Here is a 26,034-nt window from a genome sequence, read left to right as displayed (position 1 = left end):
GCGCTCATTTCTGTGTTTTGGCCCTCTATTATGGAGTTATTCAAAAACAGCCCTAATCGGTAGCTTAAAGTTTCCACACGCAGCATTAGTTTGCCCACACCTAGCCAACGAAGGAGATAGTGTCACTTTTTCATCTTTTGGCCAAAGCTTAAATTCATCCGGGACATTTGTTCCCCAGATAGGGTCATGTGGTTTCATTTCTATATCTCTCTTTTGCCTTTTGGGGAAGGTGGGTATCATCGTTACCTTACTGAGTATTATAGTGTGATCAGATGTGAAAACTGGAGCACACACCCCATACCAATTCGGGGGTAGTATGAAATAAGCGTTATTCCCGCATAACCAAGCTACCCCCTCAACCCAGTATGTTCCATTTTGGTTGTTATTACCTTTGGGGACCCATGTGCCTCCACACTGCGTGGTGTTACCCATATAGATAGAATAATCATTTTCCTTTTCTCTACTCAAACAATCATAATGGAATGTGTTTCCGTTGGCATGTGCTTCGAATGGTGTGGCTCTTCCCTTATTACTGATGTGCAGAGGGTGCCATTTCTTGGGGTCACATGTACAGTTACGTGGGTCACATGCATATGCAGGAGAATTGTTGTAATTGTAATATGTGTATGTTTTGTGGTCCTTACCAACCATTTGGATGCCTTCTCCTCTCGTCAGGTTCTGACCGGGATCAATAAAATATGTACGCTTTGCATACCCCCAGAGTCCTATTGAAAAGGCACATGCTGCTCCTGTGAAATTCATTTTTCTCACATACACTGTAGGACCCTGGGAATGAACTGGCATGATAGAACATACATAACAGTCTGTTTTATTTTGTGCTTTAGCTGTTTCATACACGTAACGATACCAATAATTTTGCAGAAACAGATGTCCTCCTCCTTTCTTTAGGGGTCTGAGATGAGAGCCGTCCAGTGTCCATCTCTTCTCGTGTGATGTCGTATCCTGTGGATCCTGCCTTAAACAGAGAAAGAGCCCTGCTACCAGAATTAGGCTCAGGCTTATCAGTCCTGTCCACATGTTACAAAAAGCCATGCTAAGTTGGGCACAGGTCAGTTGTTTTCTTCACCGGTTTGAGATGCTGAGCCCTATGGGTCAACAGCCCCTTTGTAGCCGTCTTCCCCTGTTACCCCGTCGGTTGGTTTGGCTCCTGTAACGGTGATATTAGCTTACAGTGGCTCTTGTGGATCCAGGATGGTCTCTCTGCGATTTTCAGAGCTGTCGGTGTGGTCAGGAGAACGTGGTATGGCCCTTTCCAGCAGGGGGTGCTCCAGTCCTTTCTGTGGAGTGTCTTAATCACCAGGTCTCCAGGCCTCAGGTTGTTCTGTGGAATTGGAGCAGAGTTTACTGGCAGACTACTGGACAACTGTGCTTCTTTTGTTTGTAACATTCTATTCATCCATTCAGCTAGTGATGTTTCCTGCTGTGCTTTTCCTGTCATCCATTTCTGATGGCAATGGAAAAGGTCTTCCATGTACTATTTCAAATGGAGTGAGACCAGTTTGATTTGGAGCTATTCTCATCCATAATTTAACCAGAGATAGACATTCAGGCCATGGACTCTCTGTATTTTTTATTGTTCCATTTGTTCGTTCAACCAGCCCAGCAGATTGTGGGTGGTAAGAACAATGGTTTTTTAACTGAAACCCTAATCCTTTAGAGCACAGTTCTATTACATTATTTACAAAATGAGTCCCATTATCTGATCTTATAATTTTTGGGATACCGTATGTGGGGAAAAAATGTGTCACTAAACTCTTTGCCACTGTGAGTGCATCACAGTGCTTTGCAGGGTATATTTCAACCCACTTTGAAAATGCATCTATGACCACTAAACAATATTTCTTTCCCCCTGACCATGATAACTCTATGAAATCCATGTGTATCGTGTGAAAGGGATGAATTGCTGCTGGGAACTGGCCTCTTTTGGGTCTCATGTTTCCTTGTGGATTATGTTTGCAGCAGATAATACATGATCTACAAACGTTTTTTGCAAAATTTATGGTGTGGAAATGTAGATTTACTAAGTGTATCATTCCCCCTCTCGATACGTGGGGAATTCCGTGTGTCGCATGGGCCGCCGTTCTGTATAAATTCTTTGGTAAAATTGGTTTAATTTCCAAATGATAAATGTCATCTTTCTTTATGGCCCCTCTATTCAGCCAAGATTTAACTTCTGCAGCTAGTGCAGATTGTTGTGAATCTTTCAGCACATCTGTATCTATAAATAGGAGATCTGACATTTTCAGTGTGAGGGGAAGCTTCGAAGCTATTTTAGCAGAAATGTCAGCGAAGGTGTTCCCCTTTGTTTCCATGGTTTCATCAGATTGATGCGCTTTACATTTACAAAGCGCTATCTTTGCTGGTAGCTGGATAGCTAACAGCAGTCGTTTTAACAGATTAAAATGTGTCAATTCTGTTCCAGATGATGTTTTGAACCCTCTATTTTCCCATATTTTGGCAAAATGGTGAACAGAACCGAATACATATTGGCTGTCTGTATAGATGGTTAGGATTTTTCCTTCATATAATTCACAGGCTCTGATAACAGCATACAGCTCTGCAGTCTGCGCTGAGCATGTATGGGGCAGGGCCTGTGATTCTATAATTTTGGTTTCAGTGGTTACTGCATAACCAACTCTGTTCTTTCCATATTCATCTTTTGATGCTGATCCGTCCACAAATATTATTTGTGAGTTTTGCAGAGGGGTCTGAGAGATATCTGGCCTAGGTTTTGTATCTTCCTCAACCTTTGTTTTGCAAGAATGTGGTTTCCCATCTTCTGCTGTTGGAATTAACGTGCTAGGGTTCAGTGGACCACATCTTTGCAGAGTTATATTTGGTTGTGAGAGTAGCAATGAGGTCAATGTGACATGCCTTGCATGTGTCAAGAAAGGAAGTGAGGTTTGTAGCAATACAAGTGACACTGAATGAGGAACTTTCAGTGTGAGTGGGTGACACAGCACAATTTCAGCTGTCTGCTTCACAGCTTCTGCTGCTGCAGTGCAGGCCTGCAAGCAAATTGGAAATCCAGTTGCCACTGAGTCCAGTTTTTTAGAATAAAATGCTAAAGGTCTGTTTTTGGAGCCAAATGGCTGGGTTAATACAGCTTTCATATAACCCTTACATGCATCTACACAAAGTGTGAAAGGCTGGCTATAATCCGGCAGAGCTAAGGTGACTGTTGTTTGAAGCAGATTTTTTAGCTCTGTGAATGCTGCTTCTCACTCCTTAGTCCATGTGATTTTGTCTTTTAATATCATGTGTTTGCCATAGATCATAGATTGCAAAGGTTGCACAATGGCTGCATAGTCTGGTAGCCATTCTCTGCAAAAGTTACACAGTCCCAGAAAGGACATCATTTGTTGTTTAGTTCATGGTTTGGGGCTTCCTGTATGGCTGTTTTTCTGCTGCTTAGGAGGGAGCGGCCATGTTGTGATAACATATGTCCCAAATAAATCACTTTCTCCTTACAAAACTGCAGTTTATCCCTAGAGGCTTTGTGCCCCGTCTGGTAGAGATGTTTCAAAACTGTAATGGTAGCTTCCTCACAGTGTTGTTGAGTGTCTGAAGCTATAAGAATATCATCTACATACAACAGGACTTGACTATGTTCAGGCACCTCACAGGTGCTCATAGAGTATCTTAAGGCTTGTGTATATACATGTGGGCTTTCGCTGAAGCCTTGTGGGAGTCTGGTGTAGGTGTATTTTTTCCATTTAAACCGAAAGCCAAATAAATGCTGTGACTCTTCATGCAGTGGTACTGTAAAGAAAGCTTTGCTAAGATCTACCACTGAGAAATATTTTTTATCTGGAGTTAATGAATGCAGTAATGTATGTGTATTCAGGACGTCAGGAGCAACATGCTCCACTATTTCATTTATTGGTCTGAGATCCTGGACCATCCTCCACTTTCCTGTGCTGGCTTTCTGCACAGGAAAGATAGGTGTGTTGCATGTAGCATCAGGTGCTTCTCTTAATATTCCTGACTTCATCATATCTTGTATTACTGGCTTAATACCTTCTTCAGCTTCTGACTTCAAGGGGTACTGGCGAACTAGTGGTCATTTTTCGGATATTAATTTAACCTTATATGGTGGAAATCCCTTTATAAGTCCCACATCAGTCGATGATTGGGACCACAGTTCAAGTGGGACAGCAGCTAGGGCAGGGTGCCTGTTGCTCTCTTTGCTTTCAGCTAGGCCCTGTATTTGTCACTTTGCCTCATCCAAATGTGTCTTTGGATGGACTTTGACTATCCACCCTAGAGTGAGTTTCCAGATTCTTGTGTTAGGATCTACTTTCCAGTCAGAGCTTGTTAATGCCTCATATCTCCCTCTTTCAGCTGTATAAAGTTTTCTAATTCTTTCCACTGGCCCCCCACAGGTTTAGTTAATGACAGATGAGGTGTACTGCCTTTAAACTGTTGGAGCTGTCTTCCTGACAGTATGATTGAGGTGGAGGATTTCCCTGTTTTGGGGTCAACATACAAGTGCTGTATGGTAACAGTCTGATTATTTTCTCTGTGAAAAACAGTATCATACTGGTGATCTGGCCCTGGAGTATTTTTATATCTCATGGTTACATGGAGTTCAGTATCTAGCATGTACTGTGCCCCCTGGGAAGTTTGTTTTTCTCTGGTTCTCCTCAGCAGTTCTCGAGCTGTTGGTGTGGGGCCTAGATCGAGGGACCAGTAATAATGCGGCTGTGATAGTTCATTTAGGACTAGGGCCCCTTCTTCCACTACAGCCTTCATACCTGTTTCTGTTGATACTATATTTATATGCAACGTTTGCATAAGATCTCTACCCAACGGGTTTACTGGGCATTTTTGACTTATCAGAACGGAAGCCTGACAAGTAAGTTTTGTCTCAGGTTCTGTTATTATTACTCGTGCACTTAGGTAATGTACCTCTGATGTGCCAGCTGCTGATCTAACATGCACTGCGGTGTTGGAATATTTTACTCCGGGTGGAGGTTCAGTTAGCACAGTTCTACATGCCCCTGTATCACACAAACAGCTATATCCTTTGCCATTTATTATTATGTTTTTATATGGCAAATCTTGCATCTTACTTAGTGCTATAAGTTCCAGTGCTGCTTGTATGTCAACTTCCTCCATTTCACTACTGTTTTTCTCTGCTAGTGGGGGAGGAGGTGGGGTGTGTGGCTGTAATTGTCAATTCTGGGTAGAATTGGGGTTATACACCTGCTTTTCATTACATTCTCTTGCAAAATATCCTGGCTCATTGCAGATCCAGCAGTTTTCATCTCTTGCGCCAAGGTTTTGTAAATGTGTCCTACATTGTCTAGCAAAATGCCCTATTTTTCCACACCTCAGACATGCATTGCTCTGTGTGTGGCTGTGTCGTGGCCCTCCTCCTCCTCCTCTTCCTCTTCCTCTGTGACCTCTGAATCCTCCCCCCTTTTGCCTGTTTGTCCCTGAGCGATGCAATGCCATTAAACTGTCTTGCATTCCAAACGTATCTGTCTTCCTATTTTGCTGTGTTTTATGGGCATGCTGCGCATGCTCTAAGGCTTGGGTAACAGTTCCTGTATTTTGATGAACCCAGTGTTTGTCTATATACCGTCTGAGTTAAATTTTAAAGCCTTGCAAAAAGACTCTCTTCAACTGTTGCTGATAGGCTCCTGCCTCTGCTTCATCATATGGTATAGCAGAGTTTGCTCTAAAAACACCTCATCCTATCCAAGAAATCTTGTGGGTTTTCTTCATCCTTCTGTTTGCATTGTGAGCTTTTACCAAAATCTGCTGTCTGTATATAAACTCCTCGAATTCTTTCAAAGAGTAAATGTAAAGCATCCCTTAAATCTGGTGAATCATGTGCTAATGTGTCACCATTGTCATCGCATCCAGTGAAACCTCCTGCTACTCTGCACCAGCGATGGCCAAACAGCTGGGTAAAACACTGGAGCATCTCTCTGCCATTAAGATGGAAGCTTCCTCTGAGTTCTGTAATAGCTGCTAAAAACTCTACTTCTTCCTGTATCGGTGGGATACCCTTTAGAGCAGCAGTTCTGTCTTCCTGTGTCCATGGCTTATATACTAGAATAGGTGGTGGCTGTCGGTGATTAGCGTCACCTACGTTTGGATTTGCTACTTCAACTACAGGAAATGTGTCTTCCTCTAAATTTTTTCCAGATGGATGAAATTTCTGTTCGTAAGCCATTAAGGCTTCGCCTGGGTATATGCTGGGAGTAGTTTTCTTATATTTACTCCTAGTTCGCACTCCTGCACCCCCCCCCAGAAATTAGGAGACCAGGACTTACTAGAAGAGCTCTGTTCTTCTGTTTTAGAAGGATTGCTTAATTTTTCTTGCTTACTTATAGGAGTTTTAGGAACTGCTACAGCTCCTTCCATCTCTCCTCCAATTTGCTGTGCTGCAGCCGCCTGTCCTGCAGCTGTCTGCATGTCAGGGGGCTGCGCTCCTCACTGTCTGGATGCGACCACTGTTTCCTCATGTGGGTGCACCAAGACTGCAGCTGTCAGCTTCTCCTTTCGCTTCTCCTTCTTATCTTGCCTCTGCATGTCTCTTAACTTACTTTGTTCCAGCCATTTGTCTGAGAATTTATACTCGACCTTTCTCTGTTCCTTTTTAGTTGGTTTCTTGGTTTTCATTATTTCTAATTTTAAATCTACTTGTAATTTTAAGATATCCTTAATATCTAGTTTACCCAAGAAACCATGTTTTTTATTCCATCTATGACAGATCATACCTGCTCCCTTTACATAGTTCCCCATAAACTTTACATCCCCTTCTGAGTTAATTAGTTTACTTTGTTTCTTCTCCATGATGTTTAATTTTAGTTCACAATACTATAAATGTCCCAGATGGAAGTTCACTGGCATGAGATTTAAGGAGAGGACATTAACACGCCCTTCTACTGCGACTAATCCGCAGCAGTGTTAATTTTCTGGGATTAAACCCGACCTTTATCTCCAAAAATCACCAATACGTCTTTCTATTTTGGGCAAAAGAAAACACAGGACCAGCAGAATCTTGCTGTGATTCTTCCAAAAATGCTTAGTCCTCCAAACACACACAACAGCACTCACACAGTTAGTATTTTGACATATTTATGTCCCTTCAGCAATATGTATGGTCGACCTAGCTTAGTTTAAATTCTCTCCGATCCCTTTTAGAAAACACAATTTCATACCAACCAACAGCTTGAACAGATGGCATCCATGTTACAGCACTCCCTGGGACATTAATTCGCCGCAACACCAGAGGTCGCCACCGAACACGCAGCCACTCAGCTACATCCGCACTCTCATGACGTCATTTCCCCAAATCCGGAGAAATTCTCCGTTGAAGTTGGTAACTGTGGAGGTTTCTTGCTACAGTGTTCTCTGGTGTTCTGCTCTCCACAATCCTTTCCTTACAATGACGTTAACATATCCTACATTCTGGGTTTACTCACAGGAAAAGCTTTTCGATGGACCATTAGCAGCCGCTTCAGGCTGGGAAGCCTGTGCTCTTACGGCAGCTTTCTTTCAGTCACTGCATGAGTCTTTAAAGGATGAACTAGCACTCCTTGATGAACCTAAAACGCTAAATGACCTGATCAGTTTAGCAGCCCGAATTGATAGTTGATGAGAGAAAGGAAGAAATTATGTGATTAAAGAACTGTTGTGAGACCCCATATTCCATCCCGCACACCACTTCAACGCACACCACAAAACCAACCATCCACACAACAAAGTACTCAGTTTATCTCAGCACCTGAACCTATGCAAATAGGGAGAACTCGTTTGTCCCCTGAAGAAAGACAGAGGCATCCTGAATCAAACCAGTGTTTATATTGTGGATCCCCTGATCACTTTATTGCTTCGTGCACAGTTCGGCCAAAAGAGAGAGTCCGTCGGTTTGGTCCGGCGGACCAAAACATAATTCCAAAGACCCCTAGACTCACTTTACCTGCGACCATCATATTTTCCCAAGACACTCTTAATTTAACTGCTTTCGTCGACTCCGGTAGTGAACAGAATTTAATAGATCAGAATCTGGTAGATCAAGCACAAATAGAAGTCGAACCTCTGCCCACACCTCAGCAGATAATGGCCATTAATGGAAAAACCCTACAGAAGGTCACTCATCAGACTAAACCGTTGGAACTCATTATCCCAAGAAACCACAGAGAACGGATTTCCTTCTTCGTGTTCCCCGTAACTCAGATACCACTGGTTCTGGGCTTTCCTTGGCTACAAAAACATAACCCCCAACTAGACTGGTCTGACGATCATGGTCCTCTAAATGTCTCACCTCTTGTTTACAGTCTGCTGTTTCCCCGAGTCGTCCTGTGGAGAACATGGAAGAGGCTGAGCCCACAGATATATCTCACATTCAAAAAGTATATCATGATTTAAAACAAGTATTCAGCAAGACTAAAGCCCTGTCTCTGTCCCCCCATTGGCCATATGACTGCGCTATTGATCTACTACCTGAAGCTCCCTTGCCTGCGAGTCGACTTTACAACATTTCCCGTCCTAAAATGACAGTCTATGGAGAAATATATTATAGAGTCCCTGGCTGCAGGAATAATCCATCATTCGTCCTCTCCATTGGGGGCAGGCTTCTTCTTGGTGGGAAAGAAAGATGGTTCCCTCCGTCCTTGCATCAATTACAGAGGTTTGAACCAAATCACTGTAAAAAACAAATATCCATTACCATTAATCACATCCTCCTTCAAACCTGTGCACGAAGCCACCATATTCACCAAACTCGACCTTAGAAATGCTTATCACCTTGTTGGTGTCTGCCAGGGGGACGAATGGAAAATTCAAAACCCCTTTAGGCCACTTCGAGTATTTGGTGATGCTGTTTGGGCTCTGCAACGCTCCAGCAGTTTTTCAAGCTCTGATTAATGACGTCCTTCATGATTTTCTAAATGATTTTGTTTTTGTGTTTCTCAATGACATCCTCACCTGCCCCCGAGACCTCACCGAACACCATCGACATGTCCACCTGGTCCTACAATGCCTCCTAGAAAACCGACTCTTCGTTATGGTGGAGAAATGCGAGTTTCATCAGCCTTCAGTCACCTTCCTTGGATTCATCTTGGAGGGTGGGCATGTTCGGTCCGAACCTGAAAAGATCAAGGCCGTGCTCGACTGGCCCATCCCTGACTCATGAAAACAGCTAAAACCCTTCCTAGGATTTGTAAACTTCTATAGAAGTTCACTTTAGAGGTAGACATCTCTGATACCGGAGTAGGTGCTGTACTTTCTCAAAGTTCTCAGACTGATGGAAAACTTCACCCCTGTGCCTTTTTTCCCACAGACTATCAGACACAGAGCGTACCTACGACGTGGAGGACCCGGACTGCTTGCCATAAAACTGGCCTTGTAAGAGTGGCGTCACTGGCTCGAGGGTGCTGAACAACTCATGGTAGTATGGACTGATCGTAAGAATCTATCATATCTTTAGACGGCCAAACACCTAAGCTCTCGCCAGTCATGCTTGTCCCTATTTTTCTCTTGTTCAACCTTTCAAAAATTTTAAGCCCGATGCCCTGTCCCGTCAGTACTCACCAGACGATTCTGAGAAACAGCCTGCCACCATTCCACCTCCCAGTTGCACTGTGGGAGCCGTCACATGGGAGATCGAGAGCATCAAGCCCAACAGGCTGAGCCCGACCCTGGCACGGAGGGGGTGTCGGAGAGCGCCCCTCCAGGGAACTCCCTTGTTCTGCTGGGGGACTTCAACGCTCACGTTGGTAATGACAGTGAGACCTTGAGGGGTGTGGTTGGAAGGAATGGCCCTCCCGTCCTGAACCCGAGTGGTGTTTTGTTATTGGACTTCTGTGCTCGCCATGGATTGTCCATAACAAAATCTTCAAGCCTAAGGGTGTCCATATGTGCTCTTGGCACCAGGACACCCTAGGCAGCAGTTCAATGATCGACTTTGTTATCATGTCATCTGATCTGTAATTGCATGTCTTGGACACTCGAGTGAAGAGAGGAGCTGAGCTTTCCACTGACCACTTCCTGGTGGTGAGCTGGTTCCGATGGTGGGGGAGGATGCCAGTCAGACCTGGCAGACCCAAACGAATCTTGAGCGTCTGCTCGGACCTCCTGGTGAAGTTTCCCGTGAGGCGGAGCTTCATCTCCCACTTCCGGGAGAGCTTCAAACACGTTCTGAGGGGGACATTGAGTCTGAGTGGGCCATGTTCCGCACCTCCATTACCGAGGTGGCTTACCGGAGCTGTGGTCGCAAGGTTGTTGGTGCCTGTTGCAGCAGCAATCCTTGAAGCTGCTGGTGGACACCGATGGCGAGGGATGCTGTCAGGCTGAAGAAGGAGTCCTATTGGGTCTTTTTGGCCTGTGGGACTCCGGAATCAGCTCCGGAAGCATGCAGCTTGGCTGGCTGCTGAGGCAAAAACTCTGGCATAGGAGGAGTTCAGAGAGGCCATGGAAAACGACTTCCGTACGGCTTTGAGGCGATTCTGGTCCAGCATCTGGTGTCAAGGGGTGGGAGGGGGGGGGGGGGGGTGTACCCACCCCCAACACTGTTTACAGTGGGGAGGGTGTGCTGTTGACCTCAACTCGGGACGTTGTGGGTTGGTGGGCAGAGTACTCCGAAGACCTCCTCAATGGCACGTCTTCCACTGAGGAAGCAGAGCCTGGGGACCTTGGGGTGGGCTCTACAATCTCTGGTGCTGAAGTCACCGAGGTGATTACAAAGCTCCTCGATGGTAAGGCCCCGGGGGTAGATAAGATTCGCCCGGAGTTCCTTAAGGCTCTGGATATTGTAGGGTTGCGTTGGTTAACGCGACTCTGCAGCATCACGTGGATATCAGGGGCAGTTCCACTGGATTGGCAGACCGGAGTGGTGGTCCCCCTATTCAAAACGGGGGACCGTAGAGTGTGTTCCCACTATAGGGGGGTCACACTCTTAAGCCTCCCTGGTTCCGGTCTATTTGGGGGTTCTGGAGAGGAGAGTCCATTGGATAGTCGAACCCCAGATTCAGGAAAAGCAGTGTAGTTTCTATCCTGGCCGTGGCACACTGGACCAGCTCTACACCCTCAGCAGGGTCCTGGAGGGTGCATGGGAGTTCGCCCAACCAGTCTAGATGTGCTTTGTGGACCTGGAGAAGTTGTTCAACTGTGTCCCTCAGGAATCGAGTGCGGGATACCCCGGGAGTATGGGGTACCAGGCTCTTTGATATGGGCTGTTAGGTCCCTGTATGACTCATGTCAGAGCTTGGTCCACATTCCCGGCAGTAAGTCAGATTCGTTTCTGGTGAGGGTTGGACTCCACCAAGGTTGCCCTTTGTCACCGATTCTATTCATAACTTTTATGGAAAAAATTTCTAGGCACAGCCAAGGTGTTGAGGGGATCTATTTTGGTTGTCGTAGGATTGCGTTGCTGCTTTTTGTGGATGATGTGGTCCTATTGGCTTCATCAGTGCGTGATCTACAGCTCTCACTGCAGCAGTTCGCAGCCGAGTGTGAAGCGGCCGGGATGAGAATCAGCAACTCCAAGTCCGAGGCCTTAGTCTTGAGCCAGAAAAGGGTCAAGTGCCTTTCCCAGGTCGGGGGGGAGGTCCTGCCTCAAGTGGAGGAGTTTAAGTATCTTCGGGACTTATTCACGAATGAGGGAAAAATGGACCAGGATTGGTGCTGTGTCAGCAGTGATATGGGCGCTGTACCGGTCTGTCGTGGTGAAGAGAGAGCCGAGTCAAAAAGCGAAGTTCTCGCTTTACCGGTCGATCTTCATTCCTACCCTCATCTAAGGTTATGAACTTTGGGTCATGACCGAAAGAACGAGATCACGGATACAAGCAGCTGAAATGAGATTCCTCCGCAGGGTGTCTGGGCTCTCCCTTAAGCTCGGTCATCTGGAAGGACTCAGAGTAGAGCCGCTGCTTCTCCACGTCGAGAGGAGCCAGTTGAGGTGGTTCGGGCATCTGGTTAGGATGCCTCCTGGATGCCTCCCCGGCGAGGTGTTCTGGGCACGTGCCACCGAGAGGAGGCCCAGAGGAAGACCCAGGACATGCTGGTGGGACCAAGATGAGGTCTAGGAGGTCCGTGACGAAGGAGCAGACTGTCTGGAAGTCGGCCATGAGGAAGCCAGCCCTGGAGCGTAGAGGACCCTCTAGGGCCATGAAAGAGCTCTGGAGACTTGCACCCACAGTGGTGCTCTGGAGAACAGTGTGGAAGCCGGTTGCACACACAGTGGAGCCCTGAAGATCTGCGGCGGAGCCTTTGAGGCACTAAAACATAGGCAGTTCGTCCTTGAACCTTTCCCGAACAGGAACAACACGATGCAGTTCGTCCTCAAACCTCTCCAGAACAGGAACAACAGGAGGCAGTTCGTCCTCGAACCCCTCCAGAACAGGAACAACAGGAAATGGAGACGGGTCGCCCTCGTACCCCTCAAGAACAGGAACAACAGAAACACAAAAGCATTCCTCTGGAGCACGAAACGGTGCAGAAGATGATGATGTCAGAGCCAGAGGTGTAGATGATGAAAAGGATCATGTCTGTGCCAGGTGTGTAGATGAGGATGATGATGACTGATCAACAGGAGCTGTTGTGTTGTGCCGACCCACAGAGGAGGCAGGAGCTGAGGCATTTAGCCGACCCACAGCAGAGACTGAAGCATGCGCTGAAGCATTTAGCCAGCCTCCAGCGGAGGCTGAAGCACGTGCTGGAGTATCTGGCCGACCTCCAGTGGGGACTGGAACAGGTGCTGAAGCATCTAGCCGACCTCCAGCAGAGACTGAAGCATGTGCTGAAGTGTCTAGCCGACCTCCAGTGGAGACTGAAGCTTAGGCATCTGGCTGACCTTCAGCGGAGACAGAAGCTGAAGTGCCAGCAGAACCCTCAGTGGAGACTTAAGCTGATGATGACAAGGTCAGAGACTGAGCCAGGAGCTTAGAAGATGATGATAAAGTAGCTAAGGTGGCTGATAAGGCCCGCATAACTGTCAATGATGAGTCCAGATATGCAGAAAGAGATGCCAGGGTTTCAGAATTAGAAGAGGTTTGGGTTGTGGATAAAGGTGTAACACTCTGGAAACATGCTGCTGACAGGACTGTAGTGCTCTGGAAACAGGGAGTAGTAGCTCTAAGCTGCACTGTGGATTTCCCCTGGTGACCACTAGAGGGTACTGAAGGACCGGTGGAGCATGGCTGGGAACCCTAGCTGGGAAACGATTAGTGGAAAGCAGAGACGTAGAGCTGAGATGGCTCCACGCCGACTCGTGTGAGCCGGCTGAGTCAGCGAAACTCTGGAGGCATGAAACCACGGCAAGAGGAGGACAGTGGAGGCACAGAAACGGGAGGTGGACAAAAGGGCATTGGCGGAGACGTGAGCTGTGCTGACCCGGGGGCAGGAATTGGGAGGCGCCAAACAAAGGCTCCGGTATCGGGGCGGAAGGGCAATGGTGGTGTCTTTGATGCCGACTGGTGGATCACAGAGAGACGTGGTGCCGCAGACCGGTTATAGGCCGCACAATCGCCAATTTAGAGCCCCAGGGTGGCGACCGGTGCTTCTCCTCCCCTGCTGCTTGGTCCTTGTTTAGTCTGGATCCTTCTGTCATGTTTGGCTGGTAATGAGCAGGATCAAAGCGCAAGCAGGACGATGGGAGCTGCATCATGGGGAGTAGATAAGGTTTAATGACAAAAATAGAAAACTTACAGACGGTCACTCAGGCAGTTGAAAAGGCAAGAACTTAATGACAAGGAACTGGAGGGTGTAAGGATAGCAGAGGATCCGGAGACAAACAATAAAAATCAGGCTTAAATACAGAGGCGTGTAGACTGTAAACCAATGAACAGTGAGACAAAGTAATCAGGGAGAACAATGAACAGGTGTGGACCAGTCCGCTGCCTTATTTAAATAAAAGAAGTTAAAGCTCAGTTCTGGTTGAGAGTTGTTACTTTAAGAGAAAGTGATATTGCTTCTGGGGAAAAAGAGCTGGAGGAGCTCCGGGGCATCTAACCACCGACAGGGTGTGGTAACTCGGACAAGGTCAATGAAAGAGAGGGAAGAGAATATTTTGTACATATTTTACAATTTTATCCAATCTGTGTTGTTGACATTTTGATATGTTTAACCTCAAACAGAAGAACGATTCAAAACTTCAATTGTGAAAAAGATATAAAGAAAAAACCCAAAACAAAAACCAAACAACCCCAAATCATAACAATAAACCTGCTGTGTGGGCCCCACCCCGGTCCGTATAAATTAAGGTGAAACCGGGCAATTGGTTCCCAAATAGCTTTTTTCTTTAGGACACATTTAGGCTTCATTCAGGACACAGTGAGGTTCAGAGCTTAAGGGGCTGCACCTATACTCGTAGAATCTGGGTTTACCGTACGTAACCAACGTTCTATTTTGTATAGGCTTTGCCCTTTAAGCTGTCGTTAGTGGGTTAAAGGTGAACCAGGATGTACTCTATGCCTTAGTGGGTCCATCAAGACCACTCCAAGCCTCCCGCACATCATAAGAACATAGGAAAAATCTCTGGTCCAGAAGGCTAAGATAACAGACCTATTGCTGTGAATAGGAAAACGAAGGTTTTGAACTGTAGCAGTGCAATGATGAGCAGAGCAGGTCAAGAACTCCTCAGGAGGAACATGGAACACATCAGCAGCTGGATCATGCGTAATGATACAGCATAAAAATCTCTGTGTGTCCCAATCAACACAGCAGAGGAGAATAACCTCTGGTCACAAGGAGGCTTGATGACCTTAACCGTGGCTGATAACTAAACATTATGGCACCCTATGTCTGCATGCAGGAAAGGGTGACCCAATAATAAAACTCAATGAAATAATAATCATTCTGTCAGAGCCCTGAGAACAGAATGAGCCATGGAGAAACCTGACACATCATGCAGGTAAAAGCGAATAAATGAGATCGGGGATGACCAGGAAGCTACTGTGCCAATGTCCTCCATTGTCATCCCTCCATGCAGAACTGTGGAGGATGAAATCCCTCTCGTTGAATGAGCTCTAAGATTCTCTGGAGGATCCAGTCCAGAGGAAATATAAGACTGTGAAATAGCCTCACACAGCCAGTGTGAGAGGCGCTGGATGTCCAGCAGAGTTATCTGTATAATGCACGAACAGACGCTGAAAACACTGCAGCGCAGCCATGCGCTCTAGGTTGCACGAAAGCGCAGACAGAAAAGATGAGAGGTGGCCTCCTTTTCAGAGTTCTGAGGAGGAGGATAAAAGCCATCCAGAGTTATCACTCTTGATCTGAACAAGTTAGGGATGTTTTAGGTGTAAATGTTATGACTTGCGAGATATAGGACCCCAGAATGCAGACGTGCAGGCAGTGTGATGGTAAGTGAAAAAAGGTTTCATAACAAAAAACAAAAAAAACTCACTCAAAGCAGGAGGCAGGAACAAAACAAACGGGCAGGCAAGACAGGCATGGCATGATCAAAAAAACAAGACTTGGTTTGAGAACAAGACATGATCTGAGAACAAGACATGATGAGAGAAAAATGTTTCCGCGCTGACTAACTGAACAGGTGTGTATATATGGAGTGAAAACCAGGTGGAGCAAGCAGACAGATTAACTTGGAGCAGGTGAACCGAATAAACTTAATAAACAGAACAAAACGTGGCTGGAGCAAAACAGAGACTCTTGAACACAAACTAGAAAAACATGAAGCAAAAGCATAACCAGATCCAAAAACCAAACTTGACAAAACATGAACAAGACGATAAAACAAAACCATGACCAGGAAAATAAACAGAAACATGATTCAAAACTTGAACTGTGAATAAGACCAACAAAAACCCAGAAACCAAAAACCAAACAACCCCAAATCATAACAGTAAAAGCAGCATGGTCTTTAACTGTTAAAGACCATTCTGTCATCAAAACCCACATGACAGGAGAAAATAACTGGAGCATAAGTTTTAATGGTGCTGAAGCACGTAGCCTAATGGACACAAAATGGGCTTCACGCCTTTCTCTGTGCACCAGCGCTGAAAAGCTGTCCACTCTGATGTGTATGACGCTGTGGTAGAAGCGACTTGTGCGCCTTGAATCGTGCACACCACCTCGTGCGGGAGGTGCTCCCGTTCAGCGGCCAGACCCAGAGACGCTGACCTATCTCCGAGACACTCCTGATCGTCCCTCCCACCTGGAGGAGTGCATCCCCCCCCCCCCAGCAACTGCCATGGGCGGGACAAAACCAGTTGCTGCAGATTCTGGAACCACGGCGCGCCTTTGCACTCGGGGGCTATGAGAATTAGTGACAGCTGATCCTCTCGGAATCGATCCAGGACCCTGCGGGATCAGCGGAACTAGAGGAAAAGCGTAAAGGAGCCTTTTTGGCCACGGGGTGTGAGCAAAGGCGTCCACCCCTAACGGTGGATCCTGCCGTGTGCTCAGTGAGAACCACAACTGGCATTGCGTGTTCTCCCATGTGGCGAACAAATCCACTGCTGCTCTCCCGAATCTGCTCCAGATCTGAGAAATCAGCTTGGGATGGAGACTCCAGTCCCCATGACAAGGACGACCCCTCGGCATTATGTCTGCTCCTATGTTCAGGACGTTGGGGTTATACACTGCTCTGATGGAGAGCAGCTTTGTGCGTGCCCAGCGCAGCAGCTGCCTGGCAATGCTTAGCGGCTGAGCTGAACACACACCTCACTGCCGATTTATGTAGGCTGCTGCCACTCTGTTGTCTGTGTGGATCAAAAAATGCTGATCCCGTAACAGAGGAGCTCCTGCACGTTTATGTGGAGAGACATGTAGTCTGGCCACTGTACTCCCACCGCTTGAGACTGACATGTTCCTCCCCATCCGACAGGGATGCATCTGTAAACACTGAGACGTGTGACGCAGGTCTGCTGAGAGGAACTCCCTCTGACAGGATGCGGGGGTTTCCCCAGTGGGCGAAGTCGGGCCCCACTGAAGGAGGGACTGAGATCATCCGCCTTTTCTGGTGCACAGGATCAATGCACAAGCAGGTGAACCATCTCCGAAGGCGTCTCATATGAAGCAGACCCAGCGGAATAATATGAGCAGCTGACATCATTCCCAGAAATCACACAAGTGACAGAGCTGTCACTACGCTGTTAGGTTTGACACGGAGGAGGAGCGCTGACAGCGCGTCTGCTCTGGCTGAGAGAGTCGGGTTCTCATTGTTGCCGAGTTTAACTCCACCCCCAGATCACCCAGGATGGTGAAACAGAACTTGCCAGTTTATGGAAAACCCCAGGACAGTCAGTTGTGCGGCCAGCGCTCTTGTCTGCACCGCTGCCTCCTCTCTGGACCGTGCCAGCTAAAGTAGGTCGTCCAGATAAAAGAAGATTCTCACCTCTGCCTAGCGCATCGGCTGCAACTCCGCCTCGACACATTTAGAGGATGTGCACGGAGCGAAAGAGTAACCAAACAGCAAGCGGGGAGTCAAGTTTAGCCTAAAGTTTAGCCCGGCAGAGTTATGGCTGAGGTGCAAACACACCCTCCATTTCTGCTACCTGTGCGACCCCTTCTCTTTTTCAATGGTTATTATCAGTCTGACAGAGAGAGGTTACCCCACTCCTCGTGGTTTTTAGTATAACAATGGCTACCAGTGGGGTCTAGATGGACAAACTTTATCAGTTTATTATTTTACTTAGTGCCCCTACACAAAGCCCATTCTAAAATGGCCAAACTCTGACACTCAGTAGTTTATTCTAACCTCCCCAATAACTCCGCATCATTCCAAACCCTTTGTGAAGTGTTGTGAATTGGCGCTATATAAGTAAAACTGAATTGAATTGAATTGAATTAAGCTGTTTGTTGAAGAAAAAATGGGAACTGCCCGGTTTCACCGTACTTTATGCGTACCGGGGAGGGGCCCACACAGCAGGTAGGGGGTGGACTAAAGTTTTCAGCGCTGCGCTACGCTGACTAGCGACAGCTTAAAGGGCTGTGCCTATTCTATTTAGAACGACCTGAGATCAATGCTTTGTTCGTAGAAAGACTAAAAACTATTTATTTTTAATTGCAGTCAAATATTTATTCAAACAAATCACAAGAGTTACATGAGTGATCAATCTGTGACAATTTTACTCAGGCTGACTTCAAAATGGAGTTGAAATATAAATTATGTTTTGAAAATTCAACTGAGTTTCCTCATCTCAAGACCACTGCTTACTTCCACTCATTTCTCATTGAAACTAGTGTTCTCCTCAGCTCTGCTGGCACATGTTTCCTCTGAATGATCGATTAATGTATGTGGATCCAAAGGTTGAGTGTAAGAACCTAGATATTGATTGCTAGCATTTTCATAGCATTATTTTTCCTTTTATTTGTATCTTCAAATATATTCCGGGGTCTTATATTGCAAATTCTAGCAGAATTAATGTAAGTGCTTCAGGTAAGTTTTTGTATTTTTAGCTTGTTTTGGAGATCCACTTTATGATTCGTGTTGAATTTAAAAGCTTCCTCAACCTTGGTTAATATTTTACTGAATCTAACTAAAACCTTACTAAACCACCAAACAAAGGATGACAAAGTCAAATAACTGAATCCAGCTCCAAATTGGACTCTCTGAACTGCCTGAGCAAAGCGAATATAGTAGGAGTTGACTCCACTTTGAGATTTGATTGGACAACATTTGAGTTTTACGTGACTCAAAAAGATGAGTAAAGGACTTAGCAGTTGCTTAAAGGCGAATCCTTGACATCAAACACCAAAACCACCAAAAAACCAAGGTAGGCTGTTATTCTTCTCACATTATTAGGGATTATTTAATCAGTAAGTTTTGACTAATTCTTGCCTGCATTGTCCATAAATAACAAATTTTTTAAAGTTGTTATCTAGTATGCAGTGTTATGAAACAGCTATCCAAAATTAGTGCTTAATATCAAGTTCTGTCAGTTTTTGTTTTCAGAGTAGTTTTGTCAGCTTTTCTGTCCTGTTTTCTGCAGAATCATGAGGCACGCTGTATCATTTCATTTGCTGCTCCTCCTGCCAATGTACTCGGCTTACACTTACCGTAAGGCTGTAAAACTATGTTGTGTACCTTTGAAACCATACATCACTTGTGATAGGAGCATTAATCTATAAACACAGCACTTCAATGTAACTTATTTAAAATGAGTTTTGTCTTTTGAGAAAGAGGTTTTCTTTAACTTCAACAAAAAGCTAAATACTTTGTCTTCCAAATATACATTTAGTTTTATATTGTTTATATTATAAACCTATATATGTTATGTTCTTGAAATGGGTTTAAACAGGTTTTACAAGGTACCATTTCATATTTATCTGCTTGTATTTGCACTGTGGGTGTTTAGGAAAATGCTAGATTTACTGTTTGTTTTTTTAGAGTGCACTTCTGCTTTAGGAAGTTGTTGTATTTGATAAACCTTTATAATATTAGGCCAACAGCTTGTTTAGGAGGTCCTTGTTAAAGTTAGGCCAGGGACTGAACGGTCACTCGTTGCTGCATATCATCCTTTCCCTGTACAATATGAGTTCTGGACAGGAATGTGGCCAGCCCTTTGAAGGTGGAGTTGTAATCTTTAAAAATGGGGACTTGCAATAGAAAATGTAAACACAAAAATATAATTTACAGCATCGCCTGCATAAATAACCTTTTAATACAGGTGCTTGTAAAAGAGAAAACCACCAAAAAGCTTAACTGTTTCAATTAAAAAAACTGAAACTCAGATGCGTTACACATAAAGTGGTGTAGTAAAATTGTTTATTTCTGTTAATTTTGATAATTATGGCTTACAGCTATTAAAAAAAACTAAACAAACTAAACTAAACAAACAAACTAAACAGAAAATGAGAGTACATTGGAAGATAAATAAAAATGTTTTCTAATGCAGAAATGTTATGTAATTGCTGAATCAAGGGGAAGATGACTGACTAAACAGTTGTTCAGCCGACGGTCATTGGCACCCTCAACAAGGAGCCACAAAAGGTCATTGCTAAATAAACTCTGTTTACAGAGTGCTGTGTGGTGTGGCCAAACATATTAATCAAAACCTAAACTGAAGAAAAAGTGTGCTATAGAACAGCACAAAGGCAACAAAAATAATCTTAAGAGGATTCTGCTTATTTATGTAGCGTCGCCTCAAGGAACTTGACACAAATAAAACATGCAATTTATATGCAGAAATATATAGTGAAGTCAATCCAATCCAATCATACAGACAGCTTCAAATAAATTACATTCATTCCAATTTGATCCCAGTAATTAAACAATGGAGTCAAGTTCAGTTTATCGGTAAAAACGTTTTCCTTTAAAAAATCAGGCTGAATGCATCAAGTCACTGACCTTGCAGCAATCACTCATCCTGCATGGGCATGTAGCGACAACGAAAAAGACAATTCATCTTTAACAGGAAGAAACCTCCATCAGAAACTGGCTCAGTGTGAGCAGCCATCTGCCGTGAATGACTGGAGGTTCTGTAGTTATCTCTGGTTTTGTTTGCCTGCTGCAGCAGTTTCCTGTTCTTAGATGACAGGAGTGGCACCCAGTGTGGTCTTCTTCTGCTGTAGCCCATCCGCCTCAAGGTTCGACGTGTTGTGCATTCAGAGATGCTCTTCTGCATGCCTTGGTTGTATCGAGTGGTTATTTGAGTTATTGTTGCCTTTCTATCAGCTCGAACCAATCTGGCCATTCTCCTCTGACCTCTGGCATCAACAAGGCATTTGTGTCCACAGAGCTGCGGCTCACTGGATATTTTCTCTTTTTCGGACCATTTTCTATAGACCCTAGAGATGGTAGTGCGTGAAAATCCCAGTAGATCAGAAGTTTCTGAAATACTCAGACCAGCCCGTCTGGTACCAACAACCATGCAACATTCAAAGTCACTTGAATCACCTTTTTTCCCCATTCTGATGTTCAGTTTGAACTGCAGCAGATCGTCTTGACCATGTCTACATGCCTAAATGCGTTGAGTTGCTGCCATGTGATTGGCTGATTAGAAATTTGCGTTAACGAGCAGTTGGACAGGTGTACCTAATATAGTGGCCAGTGAGTGTAGATGAGTTTTCCCACTCATACCTTAATGATAAAGTATAAATTCTAATGTTTTCACTTTTGTTAGGATATGGATAAGAATCCTCATGAGAAGGCTAAATGACCTAAGGTTTGACATGAATAACCTAAAGTTTCGTGCATATGGTTTGATAGTGGAACAGCCTGTAACCAGGATGATTAAAATGTTGCAGGAACACTTAGATTAAGGTTTGGACACCTGCTATTACACACCCTATCAGATAATGGTGACACATAGTCCACTGATATGAGACGTCCCTGGAACACCTCCTGAGGAAGGCGTCAAGGAGGCATCCGGTACAGATGCCCGAGCCACCGCAACTGGCTCCTCTCGATGTGGAGGAGCAGCGGCTCTACTCTACTCTTTTACAGGGCACAGATGAAGCAGGGGTAGCCAGAAAAGCCACAGAAAGTTTATACAAGTTGGAATGAAATTTTTTTCTGTCTGTTCCAATACTCTTCTCTGGAAAATACAAAAGACATTCAAATCAGCAAAAAGATAAGTGACATATAAATTTTGCTGACTAAACAAGTTTCATTATTTTTATTTTTTGTCAAATAATTTCTTTAATCTTCCCAGAAAATGTGGCTTTACGTGGCAAAGCTACACAGTCTACTCGCTACAAAGGGGAGTGGGATAGTTTTGTGGATGCCTACAATGCTATTGATGGAAACCGAAACGGTGATCTTAAACAAGGATCATGCACCCACACTACAGTTGAAGCCAACCCCTGGTTGAGAGTGGACCTACTAGACTTGTATATAGTCACCCAGATCATCATTACCAACAGAGGAGATTGCTGTGAGGAGCAGATCAATGGTGCAGAGGTTCGTGTCGGAAGTTCTTTACGAGACCAAGGCTCTGCAAACCCTCTGTGAGTGATTTTGTCAGGAGTACAGAATGAAACAAGGGGGGCTCAATTGTGCTCAGTGTGTTTCAGCTGTTTAAAAAACTTATGTAAGGTCTAGTAAGACTATACCTGTTTAATTTTAATGTTGACAGAACTTTATAGTTAGAATACTCCCAGGAAATGTTGATTACTGATACAATTGTCCTCCTCTAGGGTTGCTACAATTCCTGCCATTGCAGCTGGAAGCTCTTACACAATAAATATGACTCATAGTGTGGAAGGACGTTATGTGATCGTTGTAATACCTGGTTTGAACAAGTTTCTAACAATCTGTGAAGTGGAGGTCTATGGGTACCGTGCCCCAACTGGTGAGAATCTTTTTCAAATGGAACAATAGCTATTCTTAACATTTTCCAAAACTATTCCAACAAAAATATTCACTTGTCATAATGTACATAGAGGTAACATCTGAGAACATTATGAATCACAGCTGATATGTAAAATGTTGTTTTGCAGAAGAAAATGTTGCAGTTTATGGAAAAGCTTCACAGTCAACAGTTTATCCTGGAGCCATTGCCTACTACGCTATAGACGGGTATCGTGAAGGCCGCTTTAGCCAAGGTTCCTGCAGTGCCACAAATAATGACTTTAACCCCTGGTGGAGACTGGACCTTGGGAGAACCCATAAAGTGTTCTCTATTAACGTAACCAACCGAGTAGAAGTACCCACTCGAATTAATGGAGCTGAAATTCGTATTGGAGATTCCCTTGATAATAACGGAAATAACAATCCCAGGTAGTTTACAGTTATTTTATTAAAATAGTTAATTGTTAATAAATTCACCAAGATTTTCCTGAACCCTTAAACCTTCTTCTGTTCTCTGACAGGTGCGCTGTGATCTCAACCATCTCTCCAGGTTTTACTGAAACCTTTCAGTGCAATGGCATGAACGGTCGATTCATCAACATTGTCATACCTGGAAGAAATGAGTATCTCACTCTGTGTGAGGTGGAAGTCTATGCATCCAGATTGGATTAAATTTAAAGATGCAAAAATATGTCACAAATGAGACTTTGAATGGAGCCGAATGCAGACAGTTGCATGAGCTCCAGATGTCTTTCTCAGCTAAAGCTTCTAGGTTTTCATGACCCCACTGTGGTGTCTTAAAAGTTAAAGATGGAGGATCAAATCAGACCACTAAAGGGTGTAAAAACCTTATGAAAAATTGATTGGATTAAAGACTAAAATAAAATATGCTATTGGGACAGCAGTTCTGGGCCGGGGTAAACTGATAGATCATTTAATGCATGCTGGATCTGATTCTGAAGAATAACTTGAAACTACAGAAAAGGAGCAAAAATTTATTTTAGTCAAATAAAAACAAGACATAGTTAAAATGTCAACTCCAACTCTGGACAACATCGTCTGTCAGACTCATTGCTTTATGATGAAATAATATTAATCTTAGTCTCTTGTTTTTTAGGGAGTATTATGGATGATCATATCTGCATACATATGTCTCAGATTGTTCATTTATTTTGTAGTTTGACTAATCTGCAACCTGCTCTGTGTTTCTTTATTAAATCTTGATAATTATGACAAGTCTAAAACGTTGCTTGTGGATTTTTTAACATGTAGTGTTGTTGGGCAGATAGGTTTATTATTGAACTACACTTGCTGGCAACTGAATGAGGCACGTCTGTTCAATTGCTTCTAAACATAAATAGTGAGTCAGCAAATCACATGACAGCAACTCAGTGCAATTGGGCAGTGATTGTGAACTAGTGTCTGATAATAACAGAGCATAACTGGGATGTGCTTGATTGGGAGATTCACCTTATGGCAGCGCAAACAAATCTACATCAAGTTTGTGAGGCCATCATGTTAATATGGACCAAAATGTCCAAAGGAAGGTTTCAGACACCTATTTGAATTGGTGCCACAGAGAATTAAAGCAGTTCTGAGGGGTAAAGGGGGTCCAACCCGGTACCAGCAAGGTGTCTATACCAATTAAAATCATAATGGTTGTCTTATATGAAAACTGGTTTATGAAAACTACATTGCCTGTGGATTATGGTTGTATGGTTTTTACTCTACTGATGAGATTTGTCTTAGTACAAGACCTCCAAAGGGAGATCTGAGAACCAAATAGCATCCGACATGCATGATGAATTCTTTGCCCGCTTGAAAATTCATTCTGACTCTGCCACTGCCTAACAAAAACGTCTTGCTTTTGCTTTCTCCCATGCTTCACACCCTTATTTTGCAAATATTTGGGTCTCAGCTGTCATGTTTAGTTCTTCTCAGAAGTAAATAATGTGTTCCTGTTCCTATCAGAAAATCCTGTGTCTGCATGGGATTTTGGTTCTTATTAGGGCAAAAACACATTGGGATTTTCCAATCTTTGGGATAATTGAAAACTTTAGAGATGTTTTGTAAAAGAAAATATCACACCAGATCAGGTGAGTTATTCTTTGTTTGGGATTTTTTCTTTCCACTGGCATTAAATGTATGCTCAGTATGAGGGATTGATGCAAAGTCAATGCAAGCGACTGTCCACTGTCTCTACATGCTCATCCAGGAGGAGTGAATGCTGCAAGTCACTGACTGAATGCAATCTGCTGGGTTTCCTTAGATAGAAAACTTTGATACCAATTTGAATAATAAACCGAATTTAACTGCACTGTTTGATAGCTAGGATCAATTGGAATGTATGTACCCGTATTGAAATCTGTATGATTCGATTGAATTGACTTCATAAAGTGCCTTGAGATTAAATGTGTTGAATTGGCATTATATAAATAAAACTGAACTGAATTAAACTGACATGTATTTAGAAACATTTCAAGACAAAAGCACAGAAAGAAGCTTTTAAATTTAGAGAAGGCTTTATTTAGTATGAAGCAGTAAAATGCCATTCTAAACCCATTGAAAGTTTCATACAAGACAATAATGCAATGCTTCTTGTTCAATACTTCTAATAACAAATGCCACATTTCTAAATTCTAAGCTTTCGAAGTACCACCTTACTGTCAAAATGTTTTGAAGCAGTACTACAACTGGAGCAGAACTTTCTCCTGTTGTGTTTTGTCACAAAAAAGCAGAAGAAAAAATTGGATGCATGTTGGAAATAAAACTTTCTAATAATCTAGCTAGAAAAATAAATTGAAAAGTCCCCTTAAGTCAGAAGAGAGAAAGATGGGGAATTCTCACAAACCCTTTCATCAAAATCCAATATGGCTGCCGCATTTTGAAACTCTAATAGCTGCAGTAATGAAGAATTTGTTTGTATTTCCTGCAGTTTGTATCTTGTTAAATCTTCACCATGTGTAAATACATGTACAACACGTTATTTCACCATTTAAAAACATAAAAACACACATTATTAGTAGCTTGTATTACTTAACAATCGGGAAACTTGAAGGCAGTTTAATGGGGTTTGATATTGGTCTACATTCAACAATTGACTTTAAAGGTGTCGCCATTTGCTCTTGGTTCACTTTCTGGAGAGGTTCCTGATATACTCTTCACCACACTTCGCCTCTTAGTAATATCAATTTGACGTAAAGTTAATGTACTTGAAGCTTGTTGTACTCGTCGTCTTCCTCTTCATCTGGGACCGGGTCGCAGGAGCAGCAGACTCAGTAGAGACACCCAGACGTCCATCTCCCCAGACACCTCTTCCAGCTCCTCCAGGGGGAGCCCAAGACGTTCCCAGGCCAGCCAAGAGACACAGTCCTTCCACCGTGTCCTGGGCCAACCCCTGTGACGTACCTAGAACTCCAGGAGGCATCCGGTATAGATGCACAAGCCACCTCAATCGGCTCCTCTTGATGTGAAGGAGCAACGGCTCTACTCCGAGCCCCTCCCGGATGGCCGAGCCCTTCACCCTACCATTTAAGCCGCTTGCATCCGGGACCTCGTTCTTTCGGTCATGACCCAAAGTTCATGGCCATAGGTGAGGGTAGGAACGTAGACCGACCGGTAAATCGAGAGCTTCGATTTTCGGCTCAGCTCTCTCTTCACCACAACGGACCGGCACAGCGCCCCCATTACTGCGGCAGCCGCACCGATCCTTCTGTCGATCTCCCGCTCCATTCTCCCCTCACTCGTGAACAAGACCCCGAGATACTTGAACTCCTCCACTTGAGGCAGGAACTCCCCTC

General features: G+C 44.3%; 1 protein-coding gene across 1 annotated transcript; it reads left to right on the top strand.

The window, feature by feature from the left end:
* The first annotated feature begins 18,565 nt into the window (after positions 1–18,565).
* LOC124865945 (fucolectin-7-like) lies at positions 18,566–23,478 on the top strand. The gene is made up of 6 exons (XM_047361475.1): positions 18,566–18,716; positions 18,933–19,000; positions 21,597–21,891; positions 22,081–22,235; positions 22,384–22,663; positions 22,756–23,478. Exons 2-6 carry the CDS (start codon positions 18,937–18,939, stop codon positions 22,904–22,906), a joined length of 945 nt encoding a protein of 314 aa, XP_047217431.1. The 5' UTR covers positions 18,566–18,716; positions 18,933–18,936; the 3' UTR covers positions 22,907–23,478.
* The last annotated feature ends 2,556 nt before the right edge of the window (positions 23,479–26,034 follow it).

The sequence above is a fragment of the Girardinichthys multiradiatus genome, chromosome 3 (assembly GCF_021462225.1).
Source record: "Girardinichthys multiradiatus isolate DD_20200921_A chromosome 3, DD_fGirMul_XY1, whole genome shotgun sequence".
In the NCBI taxonomy this organism is placed as follows: Eukaryota; Metazoa; Chordata; class Actinopteri; order Cyprinodontiformes; family Goodeidae; genus Girardinichthys; species Girardinichthys multiradiatus.
The sequence above is the reverse complement of the archived record's forward strand: the minus strand, read 5'-3'. Positions and strand labels throughout refer to the sequence as shown.

What these genes read in the sequence shown, in the direction of transcription:
- LOC124865945 (XM_047361475.1), top strand. Translation starts at nt 18,937, where the DNA reads ATGAGGCACGCTGTATCATTTCATTTGCTGCTCCTCCTGCCAATGTAC. An exon ending in CAAGGCTCTGCAAACCCTCT is followed by an intron (nt 21,892 to 22,080) that starts GTGAGTGATTTT and finishes GTCCTCCTCTAG; the next exon opens with GGTTGCTACAATTCCTGCCA. An exon ending in TGGGTACCGTGCCCCAACTG is followed by an intron (nt 22,236 to 22,383) that starts GTGAGAATCTTT and finishes GTTGTTTTGCAG; the next exon opens with AAGAAAATGTTGCAGTTTAT.